Raw genomic sequence first — 13,555 nt, 5'->3', positions numbered from 1 at the left:
CTAAACAGATTTCATTCAGATTCTTGAACTCGGATAAGAAGCGACAGACATCAGCTGCTGTGAAGTGTTATTCGCATAGATATAATTTACAGGAATTGGACTGCAAAGTTACAAAAATGTTAAATACATTCATGTATAATGTGCTGATTTTTAGCCAACCATAACCACGTTTGAAATCTGGCTGTTAGCGGTGTAGCTTGGGCGATAACTGAATCAAGAAACAATTGGTTCCCTTACCACTCGTGACTAACTTTGTTGAGTCATCCGTAGTCATCCGCTAATTCATAGACATCCCTGCCAGAGTATTGTAGTATCTGGTTCTATGGTGTAATGGTTAGCACTCTGGACTCTGAATCCAGCGATCCGAGTTCAAATCTCGGTAGAACCTGACCTTTTGATATTGAATTGTAAACTCACTCAGTAAATTCAGAGTAAATTCGTAACAATCGCAAGGCATTGGCAATTGCGGGAGCATATTTATAAAAAACAACGAGTTCATATATAAATGAATGAGAGGTATTACATCCCCTGCGACTGATTTTACTGTTTTACACAGTGATCATTCTCTTGTTATTAAAACAAGCTCAAATAAGCAGCATGTCTTGTTAATTGGCGTACAATTTAAACAAAAAAACAATGCTTTCCTAAATACATTTTATTTTCACGTGGAGCTAGCTATGTTCTCTCATTCTGCGCGCAGGCGCAAACTATTTATTTCAAATAGCAAGACAGACAAGATGGCGGCAGCGATGGATGTTGACACACCAAGCGGTACAAACAGCGGAGCCAGCAAGAAGCGTTTTGAAGTGAAGAAGGTGAGGCGTTGGATATGACGAGATATTGAACATATGTCAGCAAAAGGCTAACGCAAATGTCCATTATTCTAAAGTTTCAGGTTGTCCTTGCTTGAAGTAGGCCGAAGTGTTTTCCGGTTTCCCTCAAATGTCGTAAGCTGGGTTCTTATGTTTGTCAGATGGGTAATAATAAACACAAATCGGGCGTCGTTGTGGGATTTTAAGGTAATTTAGGGTTATGTTAACCTTTAACTAAAGTAAATATGTGTGTTGTATTGTTGTGACCGTTGTAACAGTTATTATTGGCAGTGATCAACCACTCAGGCAATGAATTGCCTTAAGTTAAAGGGTGGCGTTAGGTTCCCAAACAAAGTGTTGGCCTAATATTTAAGATACGGTATAACCAGGCCATTTATTTTATGCATTTGACTGGTAAATTCCGAAATCTGTGTTTTACTTTTAGGGTGTATTTTAGCCAGTATTAAGAACGATTTTAAATGTAGCGTGTATGTTCACGGGTTAACGTTCTTTTATTATTATGGAAATACTAAGTTGACGTCTCCGCGGCTATGAGTTCAGTAGGCCTATACTTCACGTTAGTTTCTCTGAGTGAAGCACTGTCCATTCTTAAAATAGGCTACTCTGAATGATTCAATGGTAAGAAACGTGAAAAGCAATTTAATGTCAAGTGCTGATATTGTCTTGGCCTTTATTTAGTGGCCGAAGGTTATGTATTCGCTATATGTGTCTGTAGCTCAGGACCTGTGTTACTGATTGAATCTTTGGTGTTAATTGCAGTGGAATGCTGTCGCTCTGTGGGCCTGGGACATTGTTGTAGACAACTGTGCCATTTGCAGGAATCACATCATGGATCTCTGTAAGTGTGTTTTTCAAAATTTTCAATTATGTGTTGGTTTGTTCCCACTACAATTACCTGTGTTCATATTTCTCCAGGTATCGAGTGCCAGGCCAACCAAGCCTCAGCCACATCTGAGGAGTGCACAGTGGCGTGGGGGGTATGCAACGTAAGTCTCAGTCAAATATGAAGTGCATCATTTTAATTGCTGGAAAGGAGACAAAAACATGTTCAAATGCTACAGGGGTGGCCTGTAGCGTAGTGGTTAAGGTAAATGACTGGGACACGCAAGGTCAGTGGTTCTAATGTAGTGGTTAAGGTAAATGACTGGGACACGCAAGGTCAGTGGTTCTAATCCCGATGTAGCCACAATAAGATCCGCACAGTCGGTGGGCCCTTGAGCAAGGCCCTCAACCCAGCTTTGGTCCAGGGGAGGATTGTCTCCTGCTTGGTCTAATCAACTGTACGTCGCTCTGGATAAGAGTGTCTGCCAAAATGCCAATAATGTAATGAAATGTTACATTAGATTATTGGCATTTGGCAGACGCTCTTATCCAGAGCGACGTACAACAAAGTGCATACCCATAACCAGGGATAAGTGCGCTGAAAGACCCTAGAGGGAAGTACAATTTCAATTGCTACCTGTACAAGAAAGATAAGGACCAGGGCCTAATTTTTATTTTTTTTATTTTTATTTTTAAAAAAAAAAAAAAATTTTTTTAAATTAAAACCACAAACAAACAACCAACAAAGCAATGTAAAAGGCAGAAAGCAGTTATGCTTCAAATCAAAATGGCAGTTGTGCTGTCCCAGTCTGAACACCAAGGCGGAGGTAATTCACTGAGAGGGCTCGCCGTGTCAATGTCTGTGTCCTGATCCTTCCCTTTTCTCATCAGCATGCTTTCCACTTTCACTGCATCTCCCGCTGGCTAAAGACCAGGCAGGTGTGTCCTCTAGACAACAGGGAATGGGAGTTCCAGAAGTAAGTGTCTCCTCTCCAGGGGTCCTGGAGGGGCTGGTCTGTGTGCTGGTTTTTCTTCCAACCAATTACTTTTTAGTTTTAATTTCCTGACCGCTCTATAGACTACACTGCTTCAGTCTTGTACTTGAGCACAGTGAAATCTTTGGGATGGCCTGAGCCTGTGACTGTGCCTGGTGCTGACACTGATCGGGTCAAGACATGATTGAGCCAATTGAATGAAGAGCAGTAGTTGGAACAAAATCCTGAAACGGATCAGCCCTTCTTGCGCACTCTTGTTCTACTATATATATATATATATATATATATATAATTATTATTATTATTATTATTATTATTAAAAAAATAATAATAATTATTCCAATGAATGCCGCATTTTAAGATTAGCCTATACCTGTCACAACATTTCTTAATCGGGATTTGTTTTTTATTTTAAATTCTTTTGTAAAAGGGCTGAGGAGGATGTGATCTTAAAGAATTGGGGAAAAAAATGTATGCAATTACATTTAAGTAATGCCTATCGCAGGGGTGTCAAACTCCCGTCCTGGAGGGCCGCAGTGTCTACAGGCGTTTGTGGTTTCCTTTCAATCGGCAGTCTAATTAAGGCCTTGAGAACAAGGTGTGTGGACTCTTTAGCCAATGAAAGACTTTGAAATGTATCTCTCGTGCTGAAACGCACCAAAAACCGTCAGACACTGCGGCCTATCGCTTCCGGGAAGAGCCAGGTGGCTGTCAGCCAGGCCGCACACCGTTCCCCACTGTTCTCAGCCAGGCGTGAAACCGATAAACCCCTTTAACCTGCATTAGTAATCGCCCTCTGGCTTTAACTGTGTTCATTACCATTATGACAAGGAAGGCAATCACTCTCATCTTGCACTCTGATCACTGTTGTTTTTTTTTTTTTTTAATATTTTTTTTTTTTTACACATTATGGGTGCAGATGTGTGATCTATTCACATGCATACAATGACAGACCTGACACTCCAATCACTCTTGTGTGTAGTTAATATTAGTGTCAGAGTACAGCTGAATGTAGCCATTCTGCCACGGCTGCTGTTCAGGAGTTGCACTTTGTGCTTGACGGGGCAGCAGAGTTCCAGGAGAAAGTCCCGTTGAATAAAATGCCTGTTGCTGACACATTCTCATTGTAATGGCCTATATTAATGTACCCCTCTTCTGTGTAGGTATGGACATTAATGATGGAAGATGGGACCGCTGCTTGTATAACTGCAAATGTAAAGTCATCATCAGTTCCCAGCAACGTGCACACACACACCAAAACAATGGCATTGTGTGGACAACCGTGGTCATTCTGCGGACATTTTTACTCCCCATTCCTGCATTCTTTAGTCTTATTGTTTTCCGAACAGTGTTCATTGTGAAATTGCATAGGAAAACATGAAACCTTTTTAAGTTACATTTTCCAAGTGGTTGTAAATTATAAATAAACAAAATGTTCCATTGACAAGTTTCCACTTTTATGGATGAAATTTGGTGTAATGTCAATGTGTAATCACATACTTGTCAGTCTATTCCGGGTCATTCCTCATGAATTGTCCCAGGGGATTGAAAAAAAAAAAAAAAGCTGTTAATTTCTGTTCTCATACTGATGAGAGTCTGCTGCCTTTTTGTTTTCAGTGCACAAGTCCAAACGTGAGCTCCTCCGTGACGGAGAATGACCTGGTATGACTTTCTGAGATACGGTTCACTACCTGCTTGTTCTCACATGATCCAAGAGGTGTACCATCAGTAAAAAGATAAACCTGTGAACGCTACCTTCTAGTTCAGGATACAGAGATGGGGTTTTTTTGGGGGTTGTGCTGAAACTGAGCTAGTATCCTGTAAAAAAGAATATATATATACAATGTGGTATGGTAATGGTGGAGTGAATTCTGTTATTTTTGCTGTATACTTGGGGAATTTGGTTTTGAGAAATCAGAGAAAAGTGCAGTGAACTTTGATTTAATGGGACGTGTACACATTTTATAGAAACGTGTTTTTTCTATTGCGTCTCCATTTTCAGCTCTGCGTCGTAAAGCTGGATGACTGATGGGTGTTCTGTTGCTTTCGCGTTTCTTTTTGCATGGAATGTTCACAAGGAAAAGTTGAGTGTGTGGAAACTGCATTTGGAGTCAGCAGGTATACACCATCACGAAGACCATTGAACTAATTGGCTGGAACAACTAATCTGAGCTGAAAGGACAGAATAATTCATTAAGGATGGCACAGAAACTGAGTATATCAAGTACAGCAGTTTGGAAAGGACTTGGAAAAAGAAAAAACAGGTTGAAATGGTAACCACTTTCTTGGTAACGGCTGAATCCGAGGAGCTGTGAAGAAAATCCCTAAAACTGTCAGTGACATGGTCACCAGTAGACTTCCGAGGGCAGGGGTGAAAATATCACAAGCCACTGACTAGAAAACTGAGCAAAAGCTGATTGTCTTTTATCTCATATTCATCTTTTGATCTCAAATCCAGATGCCTTAAAACAACACATTTCCCATACATGTAAATCACAATAAGATTCGCTTTTATTGTAATGGAACCATCATTTCACATCGTATGAACCTTAGTTTCGCATAGTGTGGCAAAACTTGCATGCAATTTATTTGTATTATACAGTGGGCTCTAATTATTGGCACCCCTCACCAGCAATGCACAAAGAAGGCTTAAAAAAAAAGAATAATATAATTATAGAGAAAGGTAATACACCAACATGTGCCAAATACTGAACATTATTAATGTTTCAGTGGAAACAACCAAAATCACAATCATTTAATAAAAAATAAATTTCAACAAAATCAAGGTTTCAGAATTATTGGCACCCTTCACCTAGTACTTAGTGCAAGGATAACAGCATGGAGTCTCTTCCTGTAATTTTTGACAAGATTAAGGAACACATTTGGAGGGATTTTGGACCATTCCTCTTTGCATATCCTTTCAAGATCCTTCACGTTCTTGGGTTTGTGCTTATCAACTGACCTCTTCAATCAGCCCACAGGTTTTCGATTGGATTGAGGTCTGATGACTGAGATTGCCATTGCAGAATGTTGATTTTGTTGTCACGGAACCATTTCTGTGTGGATCTTGAGATGTGTTTTGGGTCATTGTCTTGTTGGAAAGTCCACCTACGACCAAGTCCCAGACTTCTGGCAGAGGGAACCAGATTTTCAGCCAAAATTGCCTGATATTTGCTGGAATTAATTATGCCAGTGCCCCTTGAATTAAAACAGCCCCAAAACATGACTGACCCACCACATATTTCACTGTGGGTATGAGGTGCTTCTCCTTGTATGCACCTCTGTTCCTACGCCAAACATATCTGACCAAAACGTTCAATTTTGGTCTCATCTGACCAGAGAACCTTGTTCCAGTCATAATGTAAATGATGTTTTGTAAACTCCAAGCACTTTCTTCTGTGTCAGAAAAGGCTTTCTTCTGGCAACCCTTCCAATGAGGCTGTGGTTATGGAGGTGGCGTCTGATGGTACTTTTTGAAACCTGGTGACCCCAAGATGCCACCAAGGCCTGCAATTCTTTCACTGTGATCCTTGGGGATTTTGTTGCTTCTCTCACCATTCTCCTCAGTATCCTGGGGGGCAAGATGCAGTTGCGTCCTCTACCCATGAGATTTTCAACAGTTCCATATCTTTTGATCTTTTTTATAATTGCTCTGACAGTGCTCAGTGGTATATTCAATCGTTTGTGAATTTTCTTGTAGCCATTACCACGTTTATGAAGGTCTACGTGTTCATGGTGTTGGATGACAAAGGGATATTGCATGTGCGTTACCTCATTTTTATACCCTAGTGAAACAGAAAGTTATGTAATCACTCAATACAGTTCCTTAACACATAGATAAACTTAAATAATTAGAATTTAATACCTGGTTTAATTTTGGTAGGTGTTATTTACAATAATCTTTAAGGGTGCCAATAATTGTGAAACATTGATTTGGAGGAAATAGATTTTTAATTAAATCAGTAAATGATTTTTGTTGGTTCCATTGAAACATTAATATAGCACAGTATTTATCACATGTTGGTATTTCGAGTTTGTCTATAAATATATTGTTTAGAATTTTTTTGAGTATTGTTTGGTCATTTTCTGTCAGGGGTGCCAATAGTTTTTGAGCCCACTGTAGTTAGGAGTGATGTTCATATGCTGTTCATAGGGGATACGCAAACATTGCTTCGGGCTTAAGATTGCACTGAAATGGAAGCACATCAAAGTGCAGAATTCAAGTCAAATCTGGCCGCTCTTGCAGCAGGGATTGCAACATTTTCACTGCATTTTTAATAAGTGAAAAAATTAAATCTTGCTCATTTAGTGTCTGACAAAATCGAAATATGCTGCACGGATGTTTTTGTGAAAACCCTTTGGAGGCAGGCCTCTTCAGTGTCTCTCTGGTATTTTGGGGTTTTAGCCTGATAAAATGTCTCCATGCTGATTTGCTGGTGATGAGGCCAGTTATGCACTGGTGTTTGGATTGGTGATTCAAACTATACTCGCCATTCACCAGGGCCCATCCATTCACTAGCATCGTCTTTATTGGTCAAATGGGCCTTTCAACATATTTTCTGGATGGCACATACAGAAAATGACTTCAAAATGATCTATACATATCAGAACTGAATGACAGCCCAAAGAAATGGACCAACAGACAAATGTTTGCAACAAAAACATTTATTTCATTCGGCATAGTTTAGCCATTTGATTCCAAAACCCAAAATACAAGAAAATAAGTTTCTGTTGGTTTAAGTTTTTGTAGTTCTTTTTTTAGAAGAGAAATACAGACAAGTCACAGACGTGTTACAGCGAAGGAGGATGAAACATTAGAAATCTGAGGGAAAGCAGTTAAGAGAATCCCTCTGAGTTTCTGCCCCTGAAAAAAAACACAACTGCCCTCTAGTTTATGATGCGATTTGCCCTTGTATACGACCAATAGCCCCGTCTACCGGTTTTAAATGTGTCTGTGCTGGTGGCTAACACAGTGTCACGCTGTTCATTTGGCGTTTATGGGAACACTTTTAACAAACCCCTTAACAAAGAGTAGCCCTAAAAAGAGGAAGCTTGAGCTTCTGAAGAGGAGGGAAGCCCTAAAAAGCCAAGTATGGACTCCCTAAATAAATTACCATTCGATGTTATGCCTCTATGAATGCTAATTTGCCTGTCTCTAGGCTGGCCCCATTAAGTGCATGTAGAAGTCAATAGTGCACACACCCACCCCCCCACCCCCTAAATCGGAAGTAGCCACCATCTCAACAGCCAAACACTCGTTCTTCTCACCTCACTTTCACCTCATCTGTTATACCACTCATCTAACACCACACACACACTCAGCCTGCACCCTTCATATTCCACCCCTGCTCCTCTCCAACTATAAAATATGGACATCTGAATAATCCCAAAATAATTTCCACCTCACACCCCCCTGTCTCTCCTCCTCTGGCTCCCCTTCCTAAGCCTGGGGACCCCCGAATTTGGAGTTCAGCTTGGTGATGAGAGCCATGATCTTGGGGTTGCCCTGGTACTTGGCGAGGTTGGCAGGATTCTGCGCCACGTCCTGGAAGGCCGCCATCACCTCTGGGTCCTGATGGGGAGTGAGGTAGGACAGCGTTCAGGAGACAGATCGCGGCGTGTATCGTGAGAGACGAGGGTCAAGGCGACGAGCCCAGGACCTACCGTACCTTCATGGCCTTGAGTACTTCCGGGTCGTTAAAGAGTTCGCCCAAGCCCTGCATGCCGAAGGGAGAGGCTCCACCGGGGAAACCCGCACCCCCTGTAGGACACAACAGAGACCACAGTCACCCGCGAGGACGGCACACTTCTTCACTTCAGCTTAACATCGACTGCTCCTCAAAACTTCCATCACACGAGGAGCTCGGTTCGGGAACCTCTCCCGCAGGGCGGCCCCAACCCTGTTCCTGTAGGTTTTCACTCCAACCCTAACCAAGTGCACCTCAATCAACAGCTAGAGATCTCGTTGAGCCGCTAATGTGTGTGCTAAATTAGGGTTAAAATGAAAACAGGCAGCACTGCTGATACAGGCTGCAACTGCTGTAAAATATAGAACTCTTATGAGAGTGCTGCCACTCATTCTCAGCAGGTAAGGAGACAGTACTTAAATCGGTGGCAGAAACTACAGGGTTCACTGCCCCTGTTATTTTGCAGTTCCGTCAGTTGCAGTGAGCGAGCCAGCAAGGCCAATTCTCTCCTTCAAAATGGCAGAGCGCCCAGCAGTCCAACAGAGCGCCGGTCCTCAACACCACGCGGGAGACGTTCAGGAGTTTCAGCTTTTCACAGAGCAACCTGCAGCCGTGTTCCCAACACCGGGTGTTCTGAGATGTTGTGGGCCGTTCTGTGAAGGACGCAGCGATGCTCGGTCTTACCTGGGAAGCCCGGGAACCCCCCTTGAGCTCCACCGGACGCCTGCTGTCTGGCCTCTTCCTCCTGTCCATACAGAAAATGGTCAAAACTGCCCTTCAACCTGTCCGTTTCATCCTTACCTCCCTCCCTCCCTTCCTCCCTTCCTCCCTCCTTCCTCCCTCCCTCCTTCCTTCCCTCACCCTCTGCGCTCTCTCGTTTTCCTCCCTCGCTTTCTTCACCCTCTCCTTCCTCGCTTTGAGCTCTCGCTCCTCCCTCTTCCGTTCGTACTTGCGCCTGTGTTCACTGATCTTGTTGGCCTGGAGAGAAAAAGGGGGAGGTGGAGAGAGAGAGAGAGAGAGAGAGAGAGATTGTGTCTGTGCTCTGATGGACTGCAGAGCATCACCAGCCCATGGAGAGATTGGGTACCTTGGGCTGGACCTCCTTCAGCAAGGTGCTGGCATCGTCATCGTAGTCCAGCTTGCAGGCTGTGGCCAGGTCCCGTGCAGACTCCTCCCAGTGGCCAAGTAACCTGAGAGTCAGAGAGAGAGAGAGAGTCAGAGAGAAAGAGTCAGTTGTATTTGAAATGTTACCCAAGTCAACCGTTTGCAGAACAAATCGGTGTGTGTGCGCCTGCATTGCATGTCTTGTTCAGGCCGCGGTACCTGTGTGCTTTCCCCCTCCACTTGTAGGGCTGGGCGGAGTCTGGGTTGATGGCGATGGCACGGTCGCAGTCCCGCACTGCGGCGTTGGGCTTCTGCATGCGGATGAACACACTGCAGGACCAGAGAGGAGCTTCAGCACAAACACAGAGACCAAGTGCACAGACGTTACACGCCCTGTACAGCGTAACACACCCCGCAGCCGTTACACACCCCGTACAGCGCAACACACCCCACAGCCGTGACACACCCTGCACAGCATAAGACACACCCTGCAGCTGTTAACACACCCTGTACGATGTAACACACCTCCCCCACAGGCGTTACACACCCTGTACGTCATAACATACCCCCTGCAGCTGTTACAAATCCTGTACGATGTAACACCCCACCCGCCCACAGGCGTTACACACCCTGTATGTCATAACATACCCCTTGCAGCTGGTACAAACACCCCCCCCCCCCACCCTGTACAGCCTAATACCCCCCCACATCTCAGCAGAGCCACTCACCTGGCTCGCTTGGCATACAGGATGGCCAGTCGGGGGTTCAGCTTGATGGCTTCTGTAAAGAGCTCCCGAGCCTTCTCCAGCTCCCCTATAACACAGGAACACATTCTCACGAGAGCGACGGGGGGAGAGAGTGAGAGTGAGAGCAAGGGTGAGAGGTGGAGGCTGCAGCCAGAGAAAAGAGAGCAGGAGCTCTTGTGTTGTTTCCTGGATCAGATCCTGAACATCAGGTACCCTGACCCACATAGCCACCAGTCATTGGGTGTTGCATGAAAAAGCCCACTGCACCTCTGTTTCCCCGTCACACCATATCACTGAACCGTTTCAATTTTGATCAGCATCAGATTTTCACTCCACTCACCCTCTCCAAGGGCTTCGATGGCTTCAATCTTCTTCTCATTGGCCTGGTCCACCATCTCATCAGTCACCTGCAAATCAAAACCGCGTGTTGATGCATGCACACAGACAGAGGGCGCCACAGAGACAGGGCGTGGGCTGGGTCATGAGGCTCAGCAAAAAAGCGCCAATACTGTAAAATAAATCAAACGTATGACCTCACCTCTAAATTCTCTAAGTCACCCATCTCCTGGGGTTCGTCCATATCTCCGTCGATCACTCCCTCGTTGTCGATCTCTGAAAGAACACAACAGGAGAGCCACCCAATCAGCTGCTGTCATCTTGAATGTCAGCACTGAGCGTCAGAACAGGGACTGCCATTTTGATTGAACTCTCAGTCAACCAACCATGTTATATTCAATTACAGTCATTTAGCAGCCATCCAGAGTGACTAAAAAAAACAAGAGACCACAAGAGTGTCCACTTTACACAGGGGACACATTACACAATTGGACATTTGTGACAAGAGGAAGGACGGGGGAGGGGATACAGAAGTCAACGCATGATCCAAGATGGCTGTGCAGAATAAACACGTTTCCTGGAGTGCTAAAAATGAGGAGCATTATGTCTGTATGATGTTGTGCGAATGGCAGCACAAACCACATTTGTTGCCAGCCGTAAGGGTTCCACGGGTTTCATTCTCGCGTGAGAATAGTGTCAATCTATTCTCTAGTCTCTATATTTGGGGTCCTCGAGGACAACCAGTTATGACAGCAAATCTCAGTTGTTAAATGTGTGCTGCTGAATCGCTTATGATTAGTAAAATAGCTTAATGTGTCCCCACCTGGCTAGCAACATTCTCAGCAATTTAGCAGACGCTCTTATCCAGAGCGACGTACAATAAAGTACAATGGGGATGGGAAGGCGTCTAAGATACAGCCAGAGGAGACGGGGCTAAGCTCTCTGCTGGAAGACGGCCAGCATTCTGCTGTGCAGACTGGGCGAAGCTCATTCCACCACAGAGCAGCAGAACAGTTGCATGAGAAAGTAAATGGATAAACTATACAGCGTGCGAAAACCTAAACCAGTGCTGGACAGCATGCATTCATGCCCCTACGTTCTCAACTAGCTGCAAGTACTCCAATGTATTCCCGTGCCCTCCGGCAAGATCCATTTCACAAGCTTATGAAAAACAGCCAATTCAATTAAGAGAACGTCCACATTAACAGAGCAGATCCATTATTAATTTGTTCAACATTATTTAACAAAATGTGGCAACTGCAACAATACAACATGTAAAAATTGATTCATTTATTTTTTTCTCCTTTCCTCTAGGCTTGGAATAACAGTGGCCTGAAATACAGATGGCTTATACTGTCTTTATTTGGACGTTGAACACTACTGATTCGTACGATGACAACACACACACACACACACACACACAGACACACACACACACACACACACACACACACACACACACACTCTCTCTCTCTCTCTCTCTCTCTGGTACTAATATTGGCAGACGTACCCAACTCGCTCTCCTCGCTCTCAGAAGGGGGTGACGGTTCCCCAGCCGCAGTTTGGGGAGGAGGAGCTGCACCAGCGCAGGGGCAACCCTATATCAGAAGAAATGGTACAGCGGCAACCAGTGAATATGCTGCTTAATAACATGAATACAAAATACATCGAATACAAGCATAACCAACTGATCTACAAACACACAAAATTCGATCAACAAGCTTAACGCGCGTAATTACTAGTCAGACTCATCCAATACCTTGCATGAAGATGGGGGCACGTCATTTGTCTTCAGTGGCGGGATAGTCGCACCCATCCTAAAAACGAATTATTAGTAGCTATTCATGACATTCATAACATCAATTTAGCCAACCATTTTACACATACGCCTGAGTCTGCTGGAAACTTGTGTGTTGGTGAGAATGATCCATAACTGACTATTGCGTTTCACAGGTGTTTGCGAGTGAACTCGTACGTGCCTGTCAGTGGGTGTGGCCGTTTAGTCGTTGCTAGAAATGTTCTTCGAATTACATTGACTTGATACTTAAAATGAGCTTCTGCATAACATGTGTACCTCAGAAAACTGTTTAACTGCGTATATGCTGAAGTATTGTATTCTAATGTTTTCTATTCACAAAGTCGGTATTTGTAAAAAGTGATAAAGGAAACTGACTCGAACAGCCAGGTCCGGAAAAAGGCGAGTTCGGGGATGTGCAGAACGGAGGGATTCTCGCTGCATAGCTGCACGAAGGCCTTCAACTCATGTACTTTCCGCGGGTCCATCTCCTCTTCACTTGGCAAGTTCTGAGGGAGATTAAGAGCGTTAGTTAACAGACCTAACTCCAGCTACAATCACAATGACTAGCGACCAAAATAAAATACACGACTATTCGTTTTAGCTGAAGACACAGAGGCTAGCTGCACAATCGTTAGCTAGCTAGTAGCATTCGTCTAATAATGTCCGTTATTCAAATGAGTAACTGTGCACATGCGCTAGCTAGCTAAAAAGCTCGTTGGATAACTTTTATATTCTGAACCATTCTGCTAGTATTTACGCAGAACGCAGTGCTTCAGTGTTGAGTGCATGTGGCACTAAAACAAGACGCGATCCAGAGGATTAACAACCTCGCTGCAGTGGAATATTCTGGAACCACAACCAGCTAGCTAGCTAATACTGTTTACCAAAGTAGAAATTCGATGTTTACAAGCAATGTAGCCAGAAAGCCGGTAACAAAATTTGCAATCTAAGACAGAGAAAAACGTAATTAATTACATAGTTATCTCTGTAATTTACCTGTATAACAAATTATTACGATTCCCCCTATCTACGGGCAGTCGTAAGCAATGGGAACCAACCAACAGTCTTTCCCGCAGTCGCTCTTGTCGCTAGCTAGCTACATGCGTCAAAATGAACGCAAGCTGAGAAGCCGATTTTTAGTCGGGCACTATTTCAGACGACAGACAAGGAGCTGCTGTGGTCCAATGTTTGTGAAGGGTCGTGTCGCTGACGAAAGTCGTCACATGAAAGCGAG

At 43.9% G+C, this 13,555-nt stretch overlaps 2 protein-coding genes and 1 non-coding gene across 3 annotated transcripts; 2 read left to right on the top strand and 1 right to left on the bottom strand.

Annotated features, from left to right (window-relative positions):
* Positions 1–316: 316 nt before the first annotated feature.
* On the top strand, positions 317–388 carry trnaq-cug (transfer RNA glutamine (anticodon CUG)). Its single transcript has one exon. It is a non-coding gene; the product is annotated as a tRNA-Gln (tRNA).
* Positions 389–684: 296 nt separating this feature from the next.
* Positions 685–4,055, top strand: rbx1 (ring-box 1, E3 ubiquitin protein ligase). The gene is made up of 5 exons (XM_061224338.1): positions 685–815; positions 1,593–1,671; positions 1,749–1,819; positions 2,547–2,632; positions 3,814–4,055. The coding sequence occupies exons 1-5, from the start codon at positions 738–740 to the stop codon at positions 3,824–3,826; spliced, it is 327 nt and encodes a 108-aa protein (XP_061080322.1). The 5' UTR covers positions 685–737; the 3' UTR covers positions 3,827–4,055.
* Positions 4,056–7,299: 3,244 nt separating this feature from the next.
* Positions 7,300–13,536, bottom strand: st13 (ST13 Hsp70 interacting protein). Its single transcript, XM_061224383.1, has 13 exons — positions 13,318–13,536; positions 12,697–12,827; positions 12,283–12,340; positions 12,034–12,121; positions 10,726–10,799; positions 10,528–10,594; positions 10,170–10,254; positions 9,661–9,771; positions 9,425–9,527; positions 9,199–9,315; positions 9,022–9,082; positions 8,320–8,411; positions 7,300–8,222 (listed from the first exon to the last, which is right to left on the bottom strand). Exons 2-13 carry the CDS (start codon positions 12,804–12,806, stop codon positions 8,091–8,093), a joined length of 1,098 nt encoding a protein of 365 aa, XP_061080367.1. The 5' UTR covers positions 12,807–12,827; positions 13,318–13,536; the 3' UTR covers positions 7,300–8,090.
* Between the last annotated feature and the right edge of the window lie 19 nt (positions 13,537–13,555).

The sequence above is a fragment of the Conger conger genome, chromosome 16 (assembly GCF_963514075.1).
Source record: "Conger conger chromosome 16, fConCon1.1, whole genome shotgun sequence".
NCBI classification, from domain to species: Eukaryota; Metazoa; Chordata; class Actinopteri; order Anguilliformes; family Congridae; genus Conger; species Conger conger.
Note: the sequence above shows the minus strand (reverse complement) of the source record. Positions and strands in the feature narration are given on the sequence as shown.

What these genes read in the sequence shown, in the direction of transcription:
- rbx1 (XM_061224338.1), top strand. Translation starts at nt 738, where the DNA reads ATGGCGGCAGCGATGGATGTTGACACACCAAGCGGTACAAACAGCGGA. An exon ending in AGCGTTTTGAAGTGAAGAAG is followed by an intron (nt 816 to 1,592) that starts GTGAGGCGTTGG and finishes TGTTAATTGCAG; the next exon opens with TGGAATGCTGTCGCTCTGTG. An exon ending in TGGCGTGGGGGGTATGCAAC is followed by an intron (nt 1,820 to 2,546) that starts GTAAGTCTCAGT and finishes TTTTCTCATCAG; the next exon opens with CATGCTTTCCACTTTCACTG.
- st13 (XM_061224383.1), bottom strand. Translation starts at nt 12,806, where the DNA reads ATGGACCCGCGGAAAGTACATGAGTTGAAGGCCTTCGTGCAGCTATGC. An exon ending in GAGCGAGGAGAGCGAGTTGG is followed by an intron (nt 10,800 to 12,033) that starts GTACGTCTGCCA and finishes GTGTTCTTTCAG; the next exon opens with AGATCGACAACGAGGGAGTG. An exon ending in GGGGTTCCCGGGCTTCCCAG is followed by an intron (nt 8,412 to 9,021) that starts GTAAGACCGAGC and finishes TGTGTCCTACAG; the next exon opens with GGGGTGCGGGTTTCCCCGGT.